Source organism: Pteropus vampyrus, unplaced genomic scaffold (assembly GCF_000151845.1).
Source record: "Pteropus vampyrus isolate Shadow unplaced genomic scaffold, Pvam_2.0 Scaffold7, whole genome shotgun sequence".
NCBI lineage: Eukaryota > Metazoa > Chordata > Mammalia > Chiroptera > Pteropodidae > Pteropus > Pteropus vampyrus.
The window spans coordinates 11,041,151-11,067,540 of NW_011888788.1; the positions used below are offsets into that span (position 1 = coordinate 11,041,151).

At 33.6% G+C, this 26,390-nt stretch overlaps 1 protein-coding gene across 1 annotated transcript in view; it reads left to right on the forward strand.

Moving 5' to 3' along the window:
• Window positions 1-26,390, forward strand: part of MACROD2 (MACRO domain containing 2) — a 1,889,795-nt gene that overhangs the window by 1,098,008 nt on the left and 765,397 nt on the right. Inside the window, exon 6 of the mRNA XM_023536764.1 lies at window positions 26,012-26,133. Coding sequence (XP_023392532.1) covers window positions 26,012-26,133 — 122 coding nt within the window. The remainder of the gene's footprint in view (window positions 1-26,011; window positions 26,134-26,390) is intronic.

The window sequence follows — 26,390 nt, forward strand, 5'->3', positions numbered from 1 at the left end:
GTTGTGGCATAAATAAACAACTTAGGTTGTTGTCATGTCTCAGCTATTATAAATAATGTTGCAGTGAATATGGAGGTGCAGCTATCTCTTTGCCATCGTGATTTCATTTCCTTCAGATATATACCTAGAAGTGGACTTGCTAGATTATATGGTAATTCTATGTTTAATTTTTTGATGAACCTCCATATTGTCTTTCACAGTGGCTATACCAATTTCCAATCCCACTAAGAGTGTACAAGTATTCCCTTTTCTTTACATCTCCTACAACATCTGTTATCTCTTGTCTTTTTGATGCTAGCCATTTAATAGGTAAGAAATGATATTTCATTGTGGTTTTGATTTGCATTTCCCTTATGATTAGTGATATTGAGCACCTTTTCATGTACCTGTTGGCCAACTGTAGATCTTCTTTGGAAAAATGTCTATTCAGATCTTTTGCCCATTTTTAATCTAATTATTTTTTGTCCTATTATGTTATATGAGTCCTTTATATATTTGGGATATTAACCCCTTATCAATATATGGTTTGAAAATATGTTATCCTGTAGCTTGCATTTTCATTTTTAGATAGTTATTTCTGTTTTAACATTTGTTAAATTATTTTAATTATGCTTCTCTGTTTTGAAAAATGAGGACCAAAATAGCCGTTTTATCATTTATTCATAAAAAGAAGTGACTATCACCACCTGATCATTACCGCCAATATCAAGAAACAGAAATGTAGAGAACCATGCAGCATTTATTTTCAATAATGAAGCTGAAAGTCAAATAGAAAAATGTAGTTCTGGAAATGTAACCTGTAATGTTGCCAAATTATACTGTAGCTGTGAAATCCAAAATGCTAAAACATTTATTAGAATAAATCATCATTTAAAAAATAAGAAAATATATATTTTTTTTCTTATCAAAAACCTGTCTTCAACTTTATCTTAGCCTTTAAAAATGTGGCTTTCATAGTTTCAGCTAAGACTTGGTATCACTAGTGTACTTGATCATGTCTGCTGGTTTTAAAGGAGAAATGGAGTAAAAAAACCGTCATGGATTCAGATGGCCTTTCTTTTGTTTTTTCACTCTTGAGTTCAACAATGACTGATTTAAATACTGAAACTTTACATGCTATTTTGATGACTATATAGTCAACAACCTTCTTTTGGGTCAAATTGCCATCGCCTTATTTTTCCATCTGGTTTTCTTTGTAATGTTTTACCCTGTCACCCAATTAACCCATTTTTTTTTGTTGGGGCAAAGGTGAGAAAAAATTAAAGCATTGTTAGTAACAGACTATAGTGTTTGCTGAAACTTTTAAAAGACCGTGTTTCGTTCACCAACGTGATCATATCATGTTTAAATTTTTGAATGGCTTAAGCAAAATATGCCACTCACTGGAAGTAGATTTAAAATGTGTATAATTTGCTTTGTAAAATTGGCATATGGCTCAGACAGCTTGTGTAATATAACACTAAGTGAAACCACATTAACTAAGGAGGTCAGTGGGAACCTCAATTTTGTGCATTTGTTAGCACTCTACAGTTTATTTAAACTCTATATGCTAAAAAGTTATAAAATGGCACAATGCATAATCTCTATTTGTGGTTCAGAGAATAAATCTCTGCGATTTCACTATAAGCATATGGAAAGAAAAGAGAAGTGAAGAAGAGCAAAATGGTGTCATTCTAATTCTGCAGATTTTACTAAGATTCTGCATAACACTTAATCACATGACCATATCTATCGATGAAGACTGCTGGGAAATGTAATGTTTTATTCCTTGGCAGTAACAAACTCAGCTAAATATTAAGTTTCTGTTACTGAGATGAAAGAATAAAATGGAGGTAGTGGTGGAAAACTTCAGTCTCTGCCACAGATTCTTTATTGGTGTTTAAGTGGGGAAGTTTTTAACTTCTTGTTATAGTAATTGCACATTTAATTTTTAAAATTATTATAAAAATTTAAAATATCAGGTGCCACATTGGATAAATCTTTATTCTAATACTTTCCACATTTTAAATGTTCAAATTTTACATCTCAAATTAGCATAATTTTCAACTATGAATTAAATAAGATTTTTAAATAGAATACAGATAATGACTTCCAGAATTTTTCTTGTAAAATTTGGTTTTGTTTGGGGATTGAATCAATGATTTATTTTTGCAAATATTAATTTACTTTCCTGATTGTTTTATGAACTGAGCGGGGAGGGCTATTGTATTTAATCTTTGTTTGTTTCCTTTATTCACAGAGTGCAACAGTCATTGTGGACATTTCTCAACTATTTGTATTTTAGACTAACTTTTCAGATGATAAATTGAGCATGAGAAGTATATTATTAAATTGACTGCATTGTAAAGTGGTATTTGACATTTTCTATCTATAAACATGGCACCTTTTACCTAATATCCAGGAAATTTTTTTAACAAAAATGAATTTCTATTAACTTATGTGCTAAATGCCAAAGCCTATTACTTTTATCTGAGATGTACTAAACTAAGGCAATTTAATCTTGACCAAGATCAAATGCATTAAAGAGAATGTGTGTTGTAAATAAACATTATTAAAAACAAGCAGCCATTACATAACAGTTTTTCATAGTTAACAAAAAATTTGCAAGTTGACTAAGCATAATCATTATTGACTGAACTTTAAAAAATTACATATTGAATTAATAATTCCACTTCTTCTAAATATACATTTTTTATTTGCTACAGAAAGATAGCAATTAATAGATATTTGTGGAATCCAATGTGGGTTATGTATGAGTGAATATTTGTGTGTGTGTGTGTGTGTGTGTGTGTGTGTGTGTGTATGTTTATGTAAATACTATGAAATATTGTGATTTGGGAAAGTAAAAATTGGGAATGGATTTGATATCTGTTTTATCAATCAACCATGATATCAACAGTCCATCCACTTACTGCTTATCCCATTCTCAATAGTACGTTCACTTTGTTAATTGTAATTTCAGGGGAGGAGGGGAGTTATTGGAAATTTCCATTGCCCAAATTCCTCACCATGATCAGCAAACATCTATTACTGCTGCCTGTTTTTAACTCCTCAACTAGTTTTCACAATCTGTTGTCCTGTAAAGCAATAAATGGCCCAAATTTTCTACATACTAATTAAAATTCCATTTCTTGTGAATTCTTTAATCGAGTGCAAGTCATTATGTGCTTTGTTGATTCTTAAGTGCAAAGATAATTGCAATGGGCAGCATGAAAAGGGTTTGATTATTGCCTGCCGACTCTTGTGAATTCTAATAGTTCTAATTGCATAGATCGATTCATCATCTCAGCATCACTTCTTATTATTAGTTCTCTGAATTGTAATGTGCTCATAAAGAAGTGTTGTAATATATCAGAGCTGACATGGTACCTGGCCTATTGTAATGTTCAGCCCTTACCTCGTGCAAATCTTGAAATTAAAAGTTTATTGTAAAGTGCCCTTTTTCTGAAACTAATTTGAAAATGCTCCTGTATGATGAAATGAATACTGTCCAATAAACTGCATATGAATTTGCCTTTGTAATATTTCCATTAAATGAATGCCAAGACCATTTTTGCTCAGATTGTTCATATAAATTTAGAACATAATGTGTTAGTTGGAAAACATTTATTAGACTTTTTAATGGGAATTCCTGGTGGCATTTCTCAGGGAGTTTCTATACTATAGCGGCTGTTTTATATGCTTGGGAAAGAAAGAGCTTCCATTAAATAATGACATGGAATCTTCCAGGAGCCCCAGTTATGAGTAAAGGACCACCAGAAATTGAGATGCTGAAAACCCTCTCATTTATACTAGGGGACAGAAAAGCCCTAGTGTATAGAAGAAACATAAACCTTTAATCAATCTACAGATAAATTAATGTTCCATATGTGTGAGAGAGTGAATCTAATAATGATTATAAATTTGGGGACTTAGACCCTGTGCCATGCACTATACTTTAATCATTACTTTTAATAATCTCAAGAGTCCTCATGAATAAACTATTAATATGACAGTTTTACAGATGAGGCTCAAAATTTCATCCAATATCATCAGATGGTATATGTTGGAATTTAAACATCAAGACAGAGAGAGAGAGCCCCATAGCATGCTTCAGGTGGGTGAATGTCATCAGAATCAGTGACAGTAAATATTGAAAAAAAGACTACGATACCATTAAAGCGTGATTCAAGTCAATCCAAAAGTTAAATCAAATGTTGAACCTCAGGTACTTAGGGTAATGTACTCAAAAGTGATCGTATCCACATTAGAGAATGAGTCAACATCATATTATCACTTTCAGGGAATTAAGCAAATTGAAGGAAAATGTCTCAATTCTGTACTGCTGTGATAAATCATCCCAAAAACTATGTGGAGTGAATCAACAACTATTTTATTAGGTTGCAGATTTTGTGTGATAGGAACTCTAATGGCTTGTCTCTGCTCCATAATGTATGGATCCTTACTGGGAAAGATTTGAACAATTAGGAACTAGAATCATCTGCAGGCTTCTTCACCCGCATGTCTGATACCTGGAATGGGATAACTCACAGGATGAGCTCAACTGGAATGCTTTTGTCTTCTCACAGCATTGCACAGAATATTTTCTCTAGGAATGGAAGGAGCATCCAGGGAGTGAATATTTTAAGAGACCAAAGCAGAACCTGTAAAGCTTCATCTCACCTTCCGTTTGAAGTCTCATTGCATCACTTCAGCACATTTTATTGGTCATAAACCAGTCACAACAGCCATCTGAGGTTCTAGGAGGAGATTTATACTCAAGCTTTTGATTAAGGAGTGGCGAGGTCACAATCGTAGAAGAGCATGTGGGATGGAAGATATTGTTGTAGCTATATTTGGATAATATAGCCTGCCACAGAGAATGAGTCAACTTTGTGTTATTTCTTGCTGGACAGTAAAGCAATTTGGAGGAAAATAGTCCCCTTGTAGATATAAATTATTGTCTTAAACATCCCTCTGAAAACTACTTTGATAAGAAGATACTTCTTTGCTTTACATGTGTATGTGTGTGATGAAAGCATGAAGAAATCAATTTATTTTGCTACAGAGCAAATTCTTGATTCTTTAAAAAAGAATCATGATTTATGTGTAAGTATTCTTAAGTACATAGTTCATTTTCAAATATAAAGAATTAGAAAAGCAAATATTGATCCTAAATTTGCTGTATCCCGTGAAATGTTTAATATCACCTATATATGAATAGAGAAATAAATTGCCAATTACAGATATTCGTCCATTACTTATGTTCTTTGAAAATCATAGAGTGGAACAGTAACAGACCTGGAACTATTGCTTAATATATTATGAAACTTTTTTTATTGAGATAAAATTTACATAGAGTGAAATGCAAAAATCTTAAATACATAATTTGGTGCGTTTTGGCAATGTATACACACCAATCAATATGGAGAGTACTTCCATCATACCAGAAACTTCCCTCACACCCAATCCAATGAATCTCCATCTCTCAAAGGCAAATACTGTTCTAACTTCCTTTACTATATATTAGTTTTATCTGTTCTTCATGTAAGTGGAAACACATGGTGTGTATAGGTACTCTTTGTATGATCTTTCTTTTGTTCAGAATAAGGTCTGAGATATTCACCCACTTTGCCACACATATCAACAGCTTTTTATCTTTCACTGGTCAGTAGTATTTTATTATTTGAAACACAATTTGTTTATTCATTCTCCTATATTTTTGCTCTTTCTGTTATTCTTTTTTTCTGATTTCTCTGAAATGTCTTTTACTGTTTTTCTGTTTCAAATTGTCTTTTAGCTATTCTTTTAGGGTAGGTCTGGTCTTCTGATAACAGAAGTTTTTCTTTGTCTGAGAAAGCCTTATTTCCCCCTTTATTCCTGATGGATAATTTTATCGAATATAGGATTCTGGGTTTGATAGTTCTTTTCTTTCATCGCTTGAAAATGTATCATTTCCTTCTGGCCTCAATGATTTCTGATGAGAAACCCACTGTCATTTGAATTGTTCTTCTCCTATACAGATAAGGTTTCATTTCTGTCTAGCTGCTTTCAAGATATTTTTCTTTGTTTTTAGTTTTTAGAAGTTTGGTTATGCTGTATCTTAGTATGAATGTCTTTAAATTTACCTGGTTTGGAATTCACTAAGCTTCTTGAATCTATAGATTATATGTTTTGTCAAATTTTATTAAATTTTAGCCATTATTTCTCTGAATACATTTTTAGCTCCGTCTTTTTTCTGCTATTTGAGACTCCAGTGATATAAATGTTAGATCTTTTGTAATAGTCCCATGAGTCCTTGAGGCTCTGATCATCTTTTTAAGTCTGTTTTTTCACTATTGTTGAGATTCAGTAATTTCTATAGTTCTCTGTTCAAGCTCACTGACTCTTTCTTCTGTCCTCTGCATTACACTATCAAGCCCAGCCACTGAAGTCTTGTATTTTTAGTTCTAAATTTCCATTTGTTTTTTTATATCTTCTAGTCTTTGCTGAGACTTTCTATTAATTCATTTGTTTCAAACGTGTTCATAATTGTTCATCGAGGTATCTTTATGATGGTTGCATTAAAATCTTAGTCACACAGTTCTAACATCTGTATTATCTGTGTCAAGTCTGCTGTCTCTTCTAATTCAAATTGATATTTTCCTGGTTCTTGGTATAATGAGTGCTTTTCTATTATATTATTTATGTTATGAGACTCTATACTTAAACCTACTGTCTTAGGAGGCCTGCTCTGACACTTCACCACCCCAACAAAGGAATGGGGGGTGCTGCCTCATTACTGCCAATTGGAAGTGAAAGTCCAGACTCTCACTCAGCCTCCTTTGACACTCCAGAGAAAAAGAAGTGACAGGTTTCTGCTGGTATTAGCTTCCTGGTGGGATTCAGCTAATACCATCCAGCAAGAAAGAGGAGGATTGCCTTGTTCCTGCTCCCCAGTTAGCCTTCACTGACACAGCAGTGGGAGGTTTGCTGAATGGTAAAGAAAGTTCTAGCTTTCTACCTGGTCTTCTATGACATCCTGGAGTAGGTGGGGATGAAAGTCCAGGGTCCTCACATAAGGGAGAGGAGCTTGTTACCACCACTTAGGGATGAAATCTCTGACTTCCCACTCACTGTCCTCTGATGCCACCTGGGGCAGAGAACACCTATTTACTGCCGGGCAAGGTTAGAAATCGAGGCTCCCCACATGGCCTTTGCCGACAGGAGAAGAGATGGAGCCGATTTTTGTCTGCGGTATTTTGTTGGAGTAGGACAGTTATTGTCTTTCTTTTTTGTGAGGTTATCCTTTCTTGTTTGTTTGTTTGTTTGTTTTGGCTAGAAAGAGTATGTTATTCTTGGGGATTTTTTTTGTCTCCTCTTGTTGGCTATTTGGGGTAGCTGGCTCCTCCAAATAACTAGTCCAGGATATATGAAGCCAAAAAGGAAACCCAGGGACTCACCACTGTGTCATTCTTTGGATCGCAAGGCTTGCCTTTTTCTTTTCACCTTTTAGAGTCTTCTTATATTTTCTGTACATTGTCTAGGATTTTTAGCGGCATTTAGCAAGAGGAATAAGGAGAAGTCCATTTGCTCAGTCTTGATTCAAAATTGGCTCATTTTTGCATTGTTTTTCATGTTTTCTAATACTAGATCTTGGTCAGTGCTAAAGTTAGGAAAAGATTAAAATAATCTTAGAAGAGTGGTTGCCACATGGTAAGCATTTATTGAAGAATAGCTGTAATTTTCTTTGTACAGTCTCAGTGTCTCTGAAAGTCCAGTCGTCTGATTTGATAAGACCGGCAATGTCCAGGTTTGGTGGAGAGACAGGGAGAAAGATGTGTTCAAATACCAAACTTCAGCAGTGGATGCAGCAACCTTCTCAATGTGTCTTTTTAAAGACATATCACAGAGATATCTGTGCATGAGGCTGACTGGACATGCATAAGCATAAACACACATAAATCTCTGACTTTTACATAATGATGAAGGCAAACAAACAAGGGCCAGAACATACAGACTCTGAAAATCTTCCTGAAAGAATGTGGGATGGATCTTCTTAATTTCCTAAGATGATAACTTTTGCCTACATGTGTTTGACCTACATTTTTTTTTTCATGCAAAAAATGGTTCTTCATAGGGTTTATGTGTAAAACCAAAAATTACACTTTATATGATGAGTCTTTGTAATTCTATTTCTGGTATAAGCTCTGTGGTTAGCTAGCCTAACCACATTTAAAGACTCCAGATCTCCTAATGGAGAACTGAACAGTTGTGATTTCAGGCATCACTGAAAATGATGCCTCCCTCTGCTAACTATTTATGACCTTAAGATGTATTTTGAGTGCTTGGACAATTGACTAGCTTACACTGAAATATCCAGACAGACTTTGTGAAAAATGGAAGTGGCTCTCAGTCCTTACATTCATAAACAGTTTGGAGTAGCAAGTAGTTCTCTTTGCTGTGCGTTTTGTCCAGTTATTGGTAGAAAATACAGTCACAGAGGCTCTGTCCAATGGGACCCTAGTGGAAAAACTATGAGCCTTACAATTGCACTCTAGGTGCCCCCTAGACAGATTGCAGAGTGTGACAAACTCTGTTTTCACAGTTTTATTGTAGAGTGTTGCCTTTTATGTTTTTCATATTCTGGACATAGTCAATATTAATGATCCATTTCAGCTATTCAGGCATCCATTTACCAAATATGTTTTAACTACCATGTACCTGAATTCCCTGGAATGTCCCAACACCATTTTGTGTGTGTGTGTGTGTATGTGTGTGTGTGTGTGTGTGTGTGTGTGTGTGTGTTCATGTGTTTAAAGTGAATAATGCAGTGATTTGGGTATGTTCACTGAGTTGTACAATCATCATTACCACTATCTAATTCCAGAATATTTTCATCACCTTAAAATGAAGCCCAATAATTATTAGTAGTCATTCTTCATTTCTCAACAGACTCTCATTCTTGGCAACCACTAATCTACTTTCTATCTGTATAGGTTTGCATATTCTAGACATTTCATGTAAATGCAATCATATATGTGGCTTTCTGTGCCTGGCTTCTTTCATTTAGCATAATGTTTTTGAGGTTTATCCATGATGTAGCACGTATCAGTATTTCATTCCTTTTTATGGTTATATATTATTCTATTGTACGGATATGAATTTGATTTATTCATCGGTTGTTAAACATTCAGGCTGTTTTTACTTTGGGGCTATTATAATAATACTGCTATGAACATTTGTGTACAAGCATTTGTGTGGACGTATGTTTTCAGTTCTTTTGGATAGATACCTGGAAGTGGAATTGCAGGGTCATGTGGTAACTCTATATTTAACATTTTGAGGAACTGTCTGTTTTCCCAAATGGCATTTACATTCCTACCACCAAAGTGTGATGATTCTAATTTTTCCACATATTCACTAACAATTATTATTGTCTGTCTTAATTATAGTCGTCCCAGTGGGTGTGAAGTGGTAGCTCATTGTTTTGATTTGCATGTCCTTGATAACTAAAGATGTTGAACATCTCTTCATGTACTTACTGATCATTTGTAAATCTTCTTTACAGCCATTTAAATTTTTTTTTTTCTTTGACCTCTCCTTTAATCAAAGTCCAAATTACCTGCTTAGCTTTTCTTCTTTATTTTGGCTTGTTTGTTCTTTGACCTAACTCAGAAGCATATGTTCTTTAAACTCTCTTTCTTCTCACTATTAGTGTACACACACTCTAATTTTCTTATAATTTAAATAATTTTCAGTCAATGCCTCAACTAATGGAATTAATGTTCTGTTGACATTTAATCCAGGCTGAGCTCTCTTACGACACCCTTTATCCAAAATATGTTTATCTCTGTGGCTATTTGCTGTAATTTATATGAACTAGAGATTGGACAAGACAAAGTTTTGCTTTGGATATCTACACAGAAACTTTTAAAACTATAGATTGTCAGTGTGTGTGACAACAAGGCATGGCAGAATAGGAGAGGACACACAGGTAAACAGAACAAGGGCATTAACATAATATGTAAGTCAAAATTCATAACTGGGGTACAGTTGGTATGCAAATCCATTTGGCAAGATCAAGGTCAGAATATTGGGTGCCAAGTGAAAACTTGGGTATAATATTGGTAAGAGAGCAGTAGGCTGCCACTATTGTTTTAGACTAGTAGTTTTCAGCATGTGGTTTCTCGATCATCATTATTAGGATCACTTGGAAACTTGTTAGAAACACAAATTCTTGGTCCTCACCCACACCTACCCCAGACCTACTGAATCAGAAACTCTGGAAGTGTGACCTAGCAACCTCTGTTTTACAAGCTCTGCAGATGATTTTGATGTACTCTCAAGTGTGAGAACCACTGATTCAGATTTCTAAGAGGTGCAAAAGGAGAAGATGGTTTGTTGGCACAGTGAAAGTTTAGGGATAAGTAAGGGCACACAACAAGAACATGGCTATAGTCAAAAGCCATACATATAGGGTGGTCTTCTTGCCAAACTCTTCAGAGGCTTCTTCTCTTCTAGTCAAAATCTCTGGCACAGAGTTCACTCTGGATAGAAAAAAAATTTAGGATAAGCCAAGTCCATAAAAGTGAAAGAGTGCCAATATGTTGGCATGAGAGGAACTGGGATATGTTATTAAGTAGGGTGTTCATTCCTCTTGTTCTAAGCTTTATTTCTTGAGTGAAGGCATTCATGCAAGTTGGTAGAAGCACATCATTAGGGACAATGAGGAAGATATCAGTAAAGTAAATGGTTTGTGAGAGGGCCAGTATCTCTGATGGGTCCTTAGAGATTTCACTGGAATAATGTGATAAAGCCAGATTTATCAGAAGCTAGAAATACAGCCAACCATGCCCCAAGAAGGGAAATGCTCTATCACAAGAAAATTCCAAAAGGACTTTTGTTTTCCAACAACAGGAAAATCCTTCATTTTTCTTCTGGCCTTTTGTGCTTTCTCTATCTCCCAGGCCAGGAGCAACTATGGCTTCATTCTTCTCTGATTGTGTGTAGGACACTGGTAACTTGAGCCGTTTAGAGAAATGCCATCGTATTCTTCCAGAGTAGGATAGATTCTGAGGCCCAGAGTAAACACTTAAAAAAGGGGCCAAAGTTGTCTTCATGAAATTCTATAAATCGATTGCATTTGTGTTTTCTTTATGAAGTTTTCCCAATTAGTAAGAATATTAAAAGATAAGAAATAGCATATTTGCTTTATTTTTTATTTTTTATTTTTTGACCCTCTTTACCCTTATCTACCTTGCCCCCTCCCCCGCAAAGATATTTGTTTTAATTATATGGAAATTTTTATGTTCTTCTATCAATAAAATTGTCTATAACAATTCCATTTGAAAGATTAATTTTGTTGTTCTTTAAGGTCTTTATTGCATAGCAGTGTCAAATACACTCTTGCAGTTCACTTATTGTATTAAAGAGAATTAAGATATTAGGCTTTTAGAATGAATTGAGCATTGAAACTGTTAAAACACTATCAGAACATGTTATTGATATTGTCCTCTGTGTATTTGAAATGCTGCACAGCAAGGATACTTTGGAAAATAACTCAGCTGCTCGATGTATTTCTGCTTGAAATATCTCTGGAAAACTAAGTTTGTAACATGGCATATAAAGTTAATGTTTAGGGCAAAAATAAATATCCCTGTTAGTTTAAGCAGTTTAAATAGGATTTATATTAATACATAATAATTAGGTATCTAAAAACAGCTCTTCAAATTTGAACTATTCTCTTCTGGTAAACATGTAATCTGTTTTTATTTAATGTGTATAATATTTTTAAAAGTGAGGTCTAAAATAGGTCTTGCTTGGAACAATGTCGTCATCAGTTCTAAAAGAAGCACTATGAAATAGCTAGTATGTTGTGAATGGATATATTTTGAGTTATGAAAATACTGAATATATTTCTTTTTATTCTATGTGTTGTGTGTGTTTGTGTATTTTCAACTCAGTCATATATGCTGTTTTATCATAGTGAACAATAAAATCACATATTTTAATATAATAAAAACTGTGACAGGCTTAGCAATTTTTATATTCCATAGTTAACTACATGAGGGATACATTCCTTCTTAAAATGTCTGTGTAATTTAGTCAGGAATTACATTACTAATTTTTTTTTTATTATTAATATTGCTACCCTGCCAAGGGATTATTTGAATTAGAACTAAAAATGTGATAAAATTTCAAATAGTCTTTTTAAGTTTATTTATAATTCTAACATCACTCTTTAGAATGTCAGTTTTTATAACCTTATTTTATCTCATATAACGTAAAGTATTCTCAAAAGTTTTTCCACTCTTTAAAATAATCCTCCTCATGATGACTTTTATAAACGAAATCCAAAATTACGCTTCCATTTTGAAAGTATTGAAAATGATGATTGAAAAATTGTATCTTGTTCATATAAATTTTATAGGGCTATAGAAGTATGAAGAAGTATGAAGATGTACATTAAGTGAATTCAAATCCACTAAGAGATAGCTATTACTACATTTTAGCCTAGACAATAAAGGGATTTCTATCCAGTAAAAAAGTCTGATAAAGAAAAGAGTGATTTATGATACATGTAGAAGTTAGAAAAGATGTTCCAATGAGAGGGGGAGAAATAAAAATTCTTGGAAGTTACAGCATGAACAAAAGTTTCAAATGAAGGGATGCATATGGAAAGGAAACAGCTTAAGACTTACCAATCCAGAAACTAAGTCAAGGAAATACTCTAGAATGTACAGCTGAGAAAATATTGGAATGAAAATAAAGACAATTGAGATTTATCCCCAGACATATAAAAACCCACCTATTAGGAATTCTAATGAAATGAAAGAGTAGTAAAAACTTCATAACTAAAAGGGAAAAAGAATTTTTTTTTTTGTCCTGAAAGAACTTACACAGAATTCAGAATTCCAAGAAAAAAGAAGTCCCTAAAGCTTCTGGAGAGGAAAAGAAATCCAGCTTATTCGTGGAGATTTAAAGATCAGTTGGCTTTTTCTCATGAAATGAATGAAGCAAAATCTTCAAAATTCTGAGAGAAAAATTAATATGAACCTAGATCTATATTTGCTGGAAAACTAGCATTCAGAAATGAGAACAAGGCATTTGAAAATCCAGTGACTCTGAAAATTCATAGCTACAGACCATCTCTGAAAGAATTAGTGAAGGATATACTGGGAATAAATAAATAAATAAATAAATAAATAAATAAATAAATAAATAAATAAATAAATAATTGAGTTTAAGGAAGAGAAGACCAGGGATCCAAGAAGTGGAAGCAAAGATGTCAGTAAAATATAAATTCTGACATAATTGGTTAATATGAATTTTTATGAATTTTGAAAGTGTAATGATTAAATACAATTAAATTTGAAAGAGCTACTGTTATCCCATTTATGTACATTATGAATATAATTATGTACAAGTATTAATGATAATCAAGTCAGAATTCATCACCTACTACAATGCCATTTACTGTGCTCGATGTTTTCACATATAATACAAATTTTATTATCCATAACAAACGTGAGAAGCAAATTTTTTTTTTTTCATTTTTTAGCAGAAAAGGAAAAGTAATTCGCCTAAGTTCACCACTTGGTGAGTGTGATTTTCCACTGGGATATGACGGCTTGTTTTCTTGTTCTTCTCTTGATATTATGCTATCTAATTATAACTATACAATCTAGTGACCATCTCTTTCTGATACCACTAGACATTGTTCTGTAATATGATTATTTTCTTATTCACACTAAATCTGCCCATGTTTTTAGTCTTCTTATTTCTCTTGTCATATTATCATATCGTCTTAGCCATGGCCTCATTTCTGAATAAAAATGGGAATTTTTATACATTGGCCTATATAATAGTATATTACTAGAGAATCAGTCAACAGATGTTACTTATTTATTTATATGTATTTCTTTCTTTTAAAATTTGATATTCATTATTTAATTATCAAAGTTTCCATGCAAACATTTTATTTTTGGCATCTGAGTTATTATGAAAGTACTCTTGGTTTTTTCTTTGAATGATTTTACGTTAATAGTTGCCACTAAACAATCTTGTAAAGGCACATGTAGACCTCTTTGAATCTTAGTCTCACAATGAATTATGTTTGAAAGGCTCGGTGATTATTCTCTTCCTCTCAGTGATTCTATGTCAGACCCAAAATAGGCAAGGAAGGAGGAAAAGATATTTTTAAATGGCCGCCTTGTTATAGGAAAATTAATTATCTTCGACTGTACAATTTTTATATGTTTTTCTTCTTGATCCTTCTCTTATTCTTGGCTCTCTTCTGAATTTTATTTTTTATGTTAAGGATAGATTTTCAGAAGACTTATTAAGCAATAAAATAATTCAGACCTTAATAGTTATTCTAATTTCTCTATTTCTGTCATCCCTACAGTCACCCAGAGTGAAGTTACTTTGAATCAATTTTGACTCTTCCCTTTCTCTTCTCTCACCCACCTTGAAACCATCATCAAAATCTTTCAGTTTACCTCTGAGTTTCTTGAATTATTTACCTCCCTTTTCATTCCTGCCAACCTGGTTTGATATTAGCTGTTCTTCTTTCCTTTAGTAGTTCCCAACTCATTCTGTAATGGAAGAAGCACGAAGAAGTGAAACCATTGTCATGGAAGCTCCCTTCCATTCTCAAGAGGTTGATAAGTAGAAATGACCTAATCACCATCTCACGGAAGAGGAAAGAGAAATTAGTCTAAATTCTAAAGACTGAAAAATAGACAAAGATTGCATTTAGTTAAGATTACTCTTTTAAAGTTGCCTTAAGTCACATAAAAGTTGAAGAAAAGAAATACTGTTTCTTAAGTCCAGTACATCTGGTTTTTTCTATATAATTGAAAGAAATCACGGTCTGTTTCTTCAACCTTAAGGACAGATAAAGTAGTTAATGATGTCCATTTGCATTAGGCTAGGAAATATTTATATTTAATTACTAGATCTGCACAACAAGAAGCTCTACTGTCACAGTTCTCAAATTGTGGTCTAGAGACCCTTCTTTCAGGAGGTTGATGAAGTCAGTGCCATGTTCATAATAATATACTTTGAAGTATTTGCATTTTTTATTCTCTCTCTCTCTCTCTCTCTCTCTCTCTCTCTCTCTCTCTCTTTCTCTCTCTCTCTCTCTCTCTTGAATGTACAGTGAAGTTTTCCAGAGGCTACATAACATGTGATTAAATCATTTTCCTGATAGTTAATTGTATATGTGTGCTCTTGTTTTCTTGTGTGATACATATGACCCACCAAAACAAAAGCTGTTTTGGGTCCTTAATGATTTTTTAGCATGTAAAGAAGTCCTGAAATAAAAAAAGTTTGGAAACAGCTATTGTGCACAGGGAGCTAACCATCTCTGTGAAGCAGGTGGGAATGTAGACCAAATCCTGGGGTCGAGCAACATAAGCCAACCTATTCATCTTATGCTAAAGCAAATACCCATTGTGGAAAGGTTTAGTGACATTGTCCTTATTATTTAAATATCTTGTCATTCTCACTTTCTCTTATCCTTTTTTCATATCCTGTTTTCATTTCCTTTTTTCACTGTTAAAATTTGTAAGTTAATTCATGAAAATATAACTTTGCAGTATAGAAATATTCCACATATTCTTTCTTTTAGAATCTATGTTAATCTAATTTTTAAAAATATTCTGTCTTTATCATTTACATTTCCTAAATATGGGTATTCCTTTAGAAAATTAGGCATAGAGCCTACTGTGCATGTGTATATCATAAGAGTAGAACTTAAATGAGAGTACAGGTATAACTAGCTGTAGTCCAGAACTGTCCTATGAATGCACCGGTCTCAGAGAGAAATTAAACCTGGTTTATTTTGATGGAGAAGTAAGTTCATTATACCCAAATGTCACTTTTTAAAGAAATGTGAACAGTGATCCCATTAATCTTTTGAGAAGATATGAAGAGAATCTGTCATTTTTCATTTTGTGATTTGAGAGCCAAAACCAATCTCTAGAACAAAGCAAATTTATTCTAAACTGAGCTATATGCAGATGAGGGAAATGACACATTTAGAAAATGCATTTATTATCTCTTGTAAAAAAAGGCAAAGGAATCACGACACATTTTTTTTCTGTCATAAGTCTTTGGAAAGACTCTCTTACCTTTTGTAAAAGAGTGTGATCATGTTAGAGTCTTTTTTAAAAAAAAATCATCTATAGGTAGGTATTAATAAATATTTGATAAGGCTTTGCTAAGTCTTTCTGTGAAGAAACAAATTCTCAGTTCAATAAAAATTTGTGTTGAATGATCTGAACCAGTTTAACTACATTCCATTGCTTGCCCAGTCTAGATTATCCTTTCTACCTCATTTTTTTCTCTAATATGGTATATCATTTCTGATTAGATTGGTTATAATGAGCCAACTTTTATTTAATCACCCACAAATTTACTAATTATCCCTTAAGCAACTGTTACTATAGAGTTATTGGCTTTATGGGCAACTCAGACATAGATTTATCATGTTTCCTACAGCAGAAACATAGAATCTCCATATGAAGACAGGAAACACAGAATCATAATATCACAGAACTAGAAGAAATCTCACAGCATTTATATAGTCATATTTGATTGTCTCCAATGACAGGAAATGCTCTGCCTCCTCAGGCAGAAGGCTGTATTATTGGAGATTTCAGACTGATGGAATCTTCTTGGTTGTGAGTACAGAACTGTTGATGTTAATCATATAAATGATCAAATATAAGTGATATTGGAGATCAAAAGAGGAGAAATTAGTTCAAAATTAATTTATGTACTGGAGTTCAGGAATCATATCTTCAAGGAAGGCAAATTCTCCTTGGGTTTCAAGGAATGGGAAAGATTTTGAGAAGCAGAGATGAAGAGGCTCTCTCGACACCAGGAAATGCTTGGAGTCAAAAAAGCATAAGACCTTTTTGGTGCATGTTAATGGAGCAATTGCTCTATGTATATGACATATAGTAAATTCTCAATAAATATTCATTGAATAAAGGACAGAATTAATGACTGAGTAAATGATTGCAGTAGAGTCTTTCTTGTCCAGAATTGCAGTGATAAGAGAGCTATAAAGGAAGACTGATGACAAACAAGCACAGGCAACCTTAGCATCTGCCTGCATGTCCTGACATTGACCCCTCTGCACACTTTTGTCTTAGCCTAGATTCTGCATTTGTAAAGTTACCATTGAGTGGGAAGTAGCATTCATTTATTTTTACCCACTACATAGGATTTTAAAGCCTGCTTTTCCCTTGTGTCTTAATAAAGTATTGGTTTTACATCTCTCTGAAAAGACTGCAAATTACTGCCATCACTTGAACCAGAACAAAGATCTTATTATTATCTTCTTTGAAAAAGTCATATTGTCTATCTGGACCTCCACCTCCTCTCGCCCCTGCTATTGGAGCATGAGAAATGCCATGTTTTTGACTCACTTCCTTCTAGGACATGTTCTCTTTGGATTCATTCTAAAATGATGTGAATGTTGGAATTTTGCAGATAATTCAGCTTCCCACAGTCTCTCTCAGACCCCTCTCTGTTGGAAATAATGCTGTAGTGATGTAGATACCCCCCAGTACCCTGTGGAATCTCAAAGGTTCTATAAATGGCTAACTGCGGATATCTCCTTTACATAAATTTCAATCTGTGTTGTTGAAAATGGACGGTTAAGTGTAAGGCTCCAACTGAAACAGGACATAGTCCCATCAATAGGATTGACCTTGCATAGATCTTTGGAATGAAAAGGAGAGCTAATAAACAACTAAAGATGAGCTTTGCCCCTTCCTTTTTTTCTTTTTTAACATAGAAGACAACATTTTGGTAGAAATTGCTCAGATAATATTTAGTGATTTAAACTTCATCACTTAAGCTTAAAACCTCACAACTTTGAAGCCACTACAGCATGAAACATATTATCAGCATATGATGTCCAAAAATATGGCTACATTATTACATTCTCATAAAAATGGGATCAAATCTCAAACTGAGCTTGGTGTATTCATTCAAGCTTTAACAGTGTATTCTGTATGCCTTTATCAGCTGAGAAATGCAAATGTTGTTTAGCAACTGCATATTTAATCTTAAGACATGGATATCTTGTTCAGGAAACCACAGCACCAAGGAGGCTAAGAGAGGTAAACCAAAAGCTCTTTGTAACTAAAAACAGTGGGGGCAGGAGCGGAGGGGAAGGTCAACTCACAGATTCATAGGAAAATGGACTAGAAAATAACATGGTGACTGCTAGTTTATTTCAAAGAGTTAGATGACTGTAGTCTTTCTGGACATGGAAAGAAATCCATCATACAGCTGAAGAAATGTGTGAGAGAATAATCCAAACTTAGAAGCATGCTGCAGAGCAATAGCTGAAATACATTCTAACTGATGTCTGCTGCAGATTGAAAAGGAACATCTTATGGACAATTGATTGTTTCTTGAAATATAATAAAAACAAGCTTTGAAAATGTGTATATGAAAACATTGACCTATATGGAGAGAAAAAGCAGCATTTACTTTGTAATGCGATCAGGTGGTAATTCAATTTCCTGTTAAATGAACTTCAAGTATTCTGTTTCAGGTCATAGATTGGTGGTGTTTATCATATATATTGGCCAATAAGCTTTACAAATAATACCTTTAGTGCTTGGATTTGTGGTTGTAGCTTTAGAAAAGAAAATCAATTTAATTCCATGCATTAGTTTTCTTCTTAAAATTCATGCAATTTGAATATGATTGACAGGGCATGGCATCATTATGCAGTCTGTTAGATGGACCGATTATGCTTATGAATACAAGAGTGCAGTGAATGAAAGCAACATGTAATTGATTCTACACTTGGTCTGACTGTTCATTAATAGTTCGAATGCAGCGCAGTTGCTTCTCAAATGGAAAACGATGAGAACAACCTATATATGTGCTCTCTCATTTGTTTTAAAATTCATTGCGCTAATATTTTTTTGCAGAATGTTTTTTTTTTTTTTTTTTTGCTGCATTTGTTTTGCCAAAGATAAGTCTGATTGAATCTTTGTAAATAATGCTAGTGCTTTCAATATTTATTTGGGATTCCAATCACACATTTTTTAATTTACACTTTTGGAAATGAAAGTAGGCTCTTGCCCCCAACTCCTTTAAAGAAAATCTTCTATCCTACCCTCCTTTTCTATATAGTTCAGACTAATTTTCTAGGATTAAATGAGGTGGGGGAATACAATGAGGTAGTTATAGCTTTAAAACAGAAGAGCTGATTTATAGACTGATAGATTTCAGAAATAGATGAGCAAAAACAGGTTCTATTTGTCTTGCCACACTTTAATCTGATAAGCACAGAGGGGCCTGCTGTCTCATTTTCCATACCTCATCAAGGGGTTGTATTTGAAATATTGATTAAAGGTACAAATTTCATTACTGTTTTCTTGGTTTTCCTCACTTGTGTGGGAAAAAGCTTCAAACACATGAAAGCTGCTTTTCCTTTCTTGAATGTGGAGCTGGATTATTTCATAGAAAAAACAATACTTTTATTGCTCATATGGAGATACGATATTGATTCTCCAATAGCCATCCCTGCCTTTTCCTTTGTCCATGAGTTCCTGCCAGATTTTAAGACAGAAGAAGCAACAGTACTGGTGCTGGAACAAACAGTTCTATATAGGAGCTACAATCACACTATGATCTCTAAATTAGATTATATTTACAATTAATAAATGTATTAATCTCATTCTAATCTTAACTCTGATTTTTTTTTTTTATTAAATCAGCAGTTCTCTTATCAAGATAATAGTTCTAAGAACTCAATACTGGTATTAGATTTTTTCTGTATGATGAGAACTTTTAAATTTTACTTTCTTAGCTACTTTTAAATATACAATACTGTATTATTGAATATAGTTACCATGCTATACATTACACCCCCAGGACTTTCTTACTTTACAACTGGAAGTCTGTACCTTCTGATCACTTTCATCTAGTTCTGCCATCTGCTTCTGGCAACAACCAATTTGTTTTCTGTATCTATAAGTTCATTTTTTTGTTTGTTGTTATTTTATTGTTGTTTTAGATTCCGAGTGTAAGTGAAATCATATAGTATTTGTCTTTCTCTGTCTGACTTATTGCACTTAGCATAATACCCTCAAAGTCCATCCCTGTTGTTACAAATGGTAAGATTTTCTTTTTTAATGGCTAAACAATATTTGTGTGTGTGTATGCGTGTGTGTATCACATTTTATCTGTTCATCCATCGATGGCACTTAGGTTATTTCCATGTCTTGACTGGTGTAAATAATACTTCAGTGAACATGGGAGTGCAAATATCTTCAAGTACTTTCAGATGAATACCCAGTAGTGGAGTTGCTGAATCATAAAGTAATTCTATTTTTAATTTTTTGAAGAACCTCCATACAGTTTTCTATAGTGGCTGCATGACAGTAGATTTAATCATATCAGCTTTTCTATGGTTTCTTATTTACCTATCACAAGACTTTGTAATTGAAAAATATGCTAAGCAGAACAAAGCCCCAAGCGTCCAGGGAGTCTTGCATTTTAAATATTTTAAAATATGTTCACAAATTCTTTTCTACTCCTCCCATCAAGGGTGGGGTCTTTGTGTTTCCACTTAAAATGAACATGACAGTTGCAAGTAATAGAGGTAGTGGTAAGTGACCCTGTGGGACTCCCAAAACTGGGTCATAAAGGATGACACAGCTCCCACCTCTGGTACACTTGTTCTTGGATTTCTGAGCTGTTGCGTGAGCAGTCTGACTTCTCTGAGGCCCCCATCCTGTGAGAAAACCCAAACTAGCCCACATGGAGAGTCTGTGAGACTACATGAACAGGAAGAAAGTCCTGTCCAGACTTAAGCTGTTATAGCTCGCCACTGTTCCACTGCTGGCCACAGACTAACTGCAACCGTGCGAGAGAACCTATGTCAGACTTCCTAGCTGAGCCCTTTCAGACTTTCTGACCCAGAGAAATCACAAAAGATATAATAAATTTTTTATTATTATGACCATGTTTCGAGTATTATTTTACACAGCAATAGCTAAATAGTATCTGCATGTATACAAAGTACGAGGCTCAAATAATGGAATTCATGATAAACGTGCTGAAATTTATATATACAAATGTGTGTCATTTCTTTCAATAAGTAGTCACCTTGGGAAAAGTTTATTCATACTGTCAATGTGATTTGTGTCTTCCCACATTGATCTGTGACTTTAAGCATATTATTCTGCCTCTCTGCGTCTCTTGAATAAGAAAAAATAGATTAAGTAGTCTATATTGTTTTTTTTTAATTTCTTAAACTTCTTGACTGTTATTCAAAATTCTTTGGTCATTGAGATACCTAAGAAGTATATCCTTGTATTACATTTCCACCATAAGGTATGTAGTACTCAGTTTGCATATTAAAATTATAGTAAAACTTTAAAGATAGGTACTAGCCACATATGAAAACAATGTCCCTTTGTCTATCATTTAAATTCTATTTTTATCTGAAAATAACTTTTATATCGTGAGATAATTGAGAGTAGCAAAATGAAGGAAAGATACACCTAGTGGAGTCATTCTGTAAACTCTTTTGGAATTATATCTCTCTTAAGAGTATTTTTATACTTATTGTGATATAAGATCATTTTTGAAAAGCACATCAATAGTCTTTACCTATCGCAGTAAATGGGATAAGGAAACATGGTTTAATAAGCCATATACTCCTTATTTCAATACTTTATTTAATTTTTGCATAAAAGATGTATTCATATAATTTGAACATCAAAAATATAAGAAGTAAATATTAAAAAGTCTATTTCCCATATTTGCCTCCATCTTTGCAGTTTTCACTACTCCTCTAGTAGGTAACAAGCAATTAGTTAATTGCTTGTTAATCCTTCCAGAGGTGTTTTATGCAGGGATTAGCTAAAACAAACGTGTATTCTTTCCAACACCTATGATATTTTCACACTAATGTAGCATGCTAATATCATACTACTCTGCATCTTTTTCTTTCTTTACTTTACTTTCTTCTTCTTCTTTTTTTTTAATGCCTGCAGCACCTGATATTCCTAGGTGGTCTCCCATCCAAGTACTAACCAGGCTGGACCCTGCTTAGCTTCCGAGATCAGACATTGGGCACGTTCAGGGTGGCATGGCCATAGACTCTCACTTCTTTCTTTCTTCTCTCTCTCTCTCTCTCTCTCTCTCTCCTCATCCTCCTCTTCTTCTTCCTTCTTCATCTTTCCTTCCTTCCTTCCTTCCTTCCTTCCTTCATTCATTCATTCCTTCCTTATTCTTTTGTAATATGTCTATGATATCTTTCCATATCCATACATAAGGCCTTCATTGTCCTTTTCATATAACATATTTCATTGTATAAATACAATTATTTTACTAGTCCCCTACTGATGAACATTTAGTTTCTTCCCAATCTTTGTCTATTATATACAATGTTGCAGTGAATGACTTGTTTAAATGACATTTTGCATATGAGTAAGCATATAATCTATAGGATACATTCTGAGAAATAATACTACTAGATCAAAAGGAGTCTACATTTGTAATTTTGATAGCTATGGTTAAAACATTCTTTCTGGGGGTGGGGCCAATTTGTACTTCATTGTATAAGCATGTTTGAGAAATTTAAACCATGACCGATGCTCATTTATCTGGATAAGAATGAGACTATTTAGAATATATAGATCGATTCTTCACAGGCGTGCAGAGGAGGACTTATATTTAAAAGCAGCAAGGAATCTTAGAGGCCATCTAATTCTACTCCTTCTTTTGCTTTGAATATGGAAGCACAAAGAGGAGGATGACTTGCAAAGGTCACACAACTGGTTAGTACAGATCTGGGACTTTTGACTTATAATCATATCTTAGATCTAATGGTCTAGTGTTCTTTCCATACCAGAGCAGAGATGATAAAAATATAACAGTAAATGTCGAAGAGCCTCCTTCTGTCATTTCAGTTTATGTGTTCAAGATACCTGGGCTTCTGCTGTTGATGCTGGTGGTAATGATTACCATTTCTTGAGCCTCTGCATGCACCAGGAATCAAATTAAACACTTATGTTTACATCATCTTATATATGCCATGAGATCCACACATTTATGTGAAAAATAAAGCATTGTCCATATATATGTCACATATATATAACCCCTGTGAAGGTGCTATTGTGTTTAATGAAATATAAATTAATACAAAGCATCATTAAAGATGTAATGGCTGTTTGTCCCTAATTTATTCTCAATCAATGAATTCTGAAGTTATTATTGTAAAAGAGAGGTCTATAATGTTATTCACATTAAAAATGGATACTTAGACTCACAAGGCTCGAGAGCCACTTAAGCACGTTTGAGGTTTCCTTTAACGTTACAGGCATCATTCTGTACTCCATCCGTCTCCATTAGAAGGTTAAATATTAGTAATGCCACACAGCACAGAAGAGACCACAGAGATAATCAAGGTAGCTGATTTGCGTTGCAGATAGGAAACCAAGGCAGGGACCAATAAAATAATGGCTTCATCTGGGATACTCAGTGAGTAAGGCCTGGAGATGGAATTAGAAGGCAGGATTCCTGATTGAATTTTATAATAACAGAAAAAGAGAAACTCCTTGGTGTAGAAGAGTTACTCACATGGACTATGAACAATTAAAATAACAAAGAGAATTTATTTTCGAGCATCACATTGACTCACCTTCAGCTTTGTAGATCTGAGAGGTCATTGTGTTGGTTGGTAATAACACTTGATCTTGGACATTCAAATGTAGTATAGAGCATAAAATACAGAGATTAATATTTTGGTGTTTGAGACTTTTGTTTATTGATTATTAGACTTTTAACTTAAATGGAGAACTGAAGAAATGCAAAGAATAATTTTTCATAAATTTTATTTAATTTATGTGGACATTGATGGTTAAGAGAAAAAAAAAACAAGAAAAAAGTTTATTATGTCACTATTTCCTGATCTCATGGGTTCCTTTCTCTCTCTTTTCTCCCCATTCATGCCCCTAAGCCTTGTTTTTACTTGGCTCAAGTAGACACAACTTTATGGCCCCAGGTAACAGGCATTTATTCTTGAGCTTCTTCATCCATAAAATAAGAAAACCAAGTTCACAGCCCTTTGTTCCTTTCGGTGTTAAGTGTCTGACGTACAGAGGCAATGGGGAAGGAGGGGAAAAAACAAAAACGAAAACATGGACTTCACCTTCAGCAATGCAAAGAGGATGTCAAATTTTCCTGGAACATTTCCCAAAGATTAATTTGCAGAAACTTTGTCCCATGAAGTGCTCTGCAAAACACAGGTTTCAGTAGTCAAACATATTTAAGAAACAGAGCATTCTGTTATCCCCATGATGGAGACTCAAAATGTACCCTTAGACACTAAATGTCCAGAGAGATCCTGCATGAAAGTAACTGGTTTGACTTAGTTTCACCCAGTGATTTCCAAATTTAATTGACCATTAAACCATTATCTTACTAAACTCACTTTGGGAAATGTTGCCCTGTCAAATTATCATACCTGGGCACAAACAACAAGTAGCCACAAAGGGGAACATAAATCTAACTACAATCTTCTTCATGTAAAACAGAAACTACTGTAAAATATATAAAACTTTACTACATAGGATACAGTACTTGTATTGTTTCAATATATGCAACTCTTACTCGTTACTTTTATTTTAAAAAAATCGTGTACTTTTTTTTTGATAAATGCAACTTAATACCCTTTTATCCTTTCATTTTATTATAGCAGTTCTCACTTTTTTAAAATCACGTTTGCCTGTGAAATAATATCTGCATGAGCTCACTGGTGACGTTGCTGCCTATTTTGATCACAAGATATCATCTTTAATGTTATCCGATAATGATTTGATACTGCCTTACAGTAAAAGTTGAAATTGCTATTTGGGGGATTTTCTCAAACATCAATCAAGTAATATCTTGACATTTAGCAAGCAATCTACAAAGTTTTTTTTTTTCTTAGTGACTTATTTTCTGCTGTTTAAATTTCATATGCAATTTAAAACTATAACACAGTCAAATTTTCGTAATTTGTTTTTATTCCCTCATCATTGTTTTTTTAAATTAAGTGGTACTGATTAGCCAACATGAATAATTTCATTTCATTATAATGTTCTAACAATATGAAAGCGAATTATCAAAGTTGATTATTAGTTGTTGTTACTTACATCAGTGAAATGGGCTAATCATCCAGATTAACAGATAAGACTGGAAAGCAGGAGTTTTAAGGCATTTTAAACTAATTTGATTAAAATTCACTTTTTTAATACTCTTTATTGACTTTAAAGTTAAGACAGTTCTTTTTCATTATGATTCAAAATTTAAAAGTTTGTGTATGTGTAGATATTAAAAAGATATCATGATGGCTAGTTTTATATGCCAAAAGAAAAATCAGGTTTATGTTTTAAACATAAATAGAGGTAGAAAAGTATAGATTGCTTTTTGAAAGTTTCGCTAGAGTAAAAAATAGAAATTAGGTAGTTATCTGGGACTATTATCCCTAGCACTCCTCATGTATGTAAGAATCGGTAGGTCATACTTTAAAATTGGTAAGAATGTTTTAAAATTATTTCTTTCAAGGTTATTGCTGATTATTATAAATTCTCTTGGCATATTTTCAGAAATTGCCCTTGTTTATTGTGTACAATGCCTGAAACTATGGTCTTATTTACAAGTAAAGTGATGTATAGCATCTTCGTTTATTTCCCAAGAAAGTTTTGTCTTTTCCCAGGGTGCCAATTATTCACATCTTATATTATAATATGTCTCACTTGGATCTGGACAATTATGAAGGAATAATTTATTGATAGAGGATTCCTTTTCACAATTATCACCTTCCTTGAAAATTGCCTACTTTAGGAGGCTGTACTATGTAAAGTCTTTTACCAGAGAAGTATTCGCATCATCAGTATTTCTTAGCTTGTTTGTCTCCAGGCTCCAACACAAACACCTAACATAAATAAAGCACCAATTATGTGAAAAGTGAAAAATATCTCGCTTATCCTATTTTTCCTTCCTTTTGCATTTATAGATGTCATCCATACTGTAGGGCCAATAGCAAGAGGCCATATTAATGGTTCCCACAAGGAAGACCTTGCAAATTGCTATAAATCATCTCTGAAGCTGGTAAAAGAAAATAACATTCGATCAGTTGTAAGTATTTATGTTCCTTATTTCTTATTCTTTTTCAGCATTTATATTTTAGAAATCGATCTTGTCCAACCGTTTCCAAAATTCTGAAAACTAAGTTTAAGGATCTTTAGTAAATGATGTAGTTTATTGGTTATCATGACTCCACTCTTTCATATGCCCTAAATATTTGCTAAATTGTTCATGATGTTTTGGAATTTAAAACATCATGAACAATTTAGAATCCCCAAACCGGAACCATCTCATCTACTTTCTTCTCT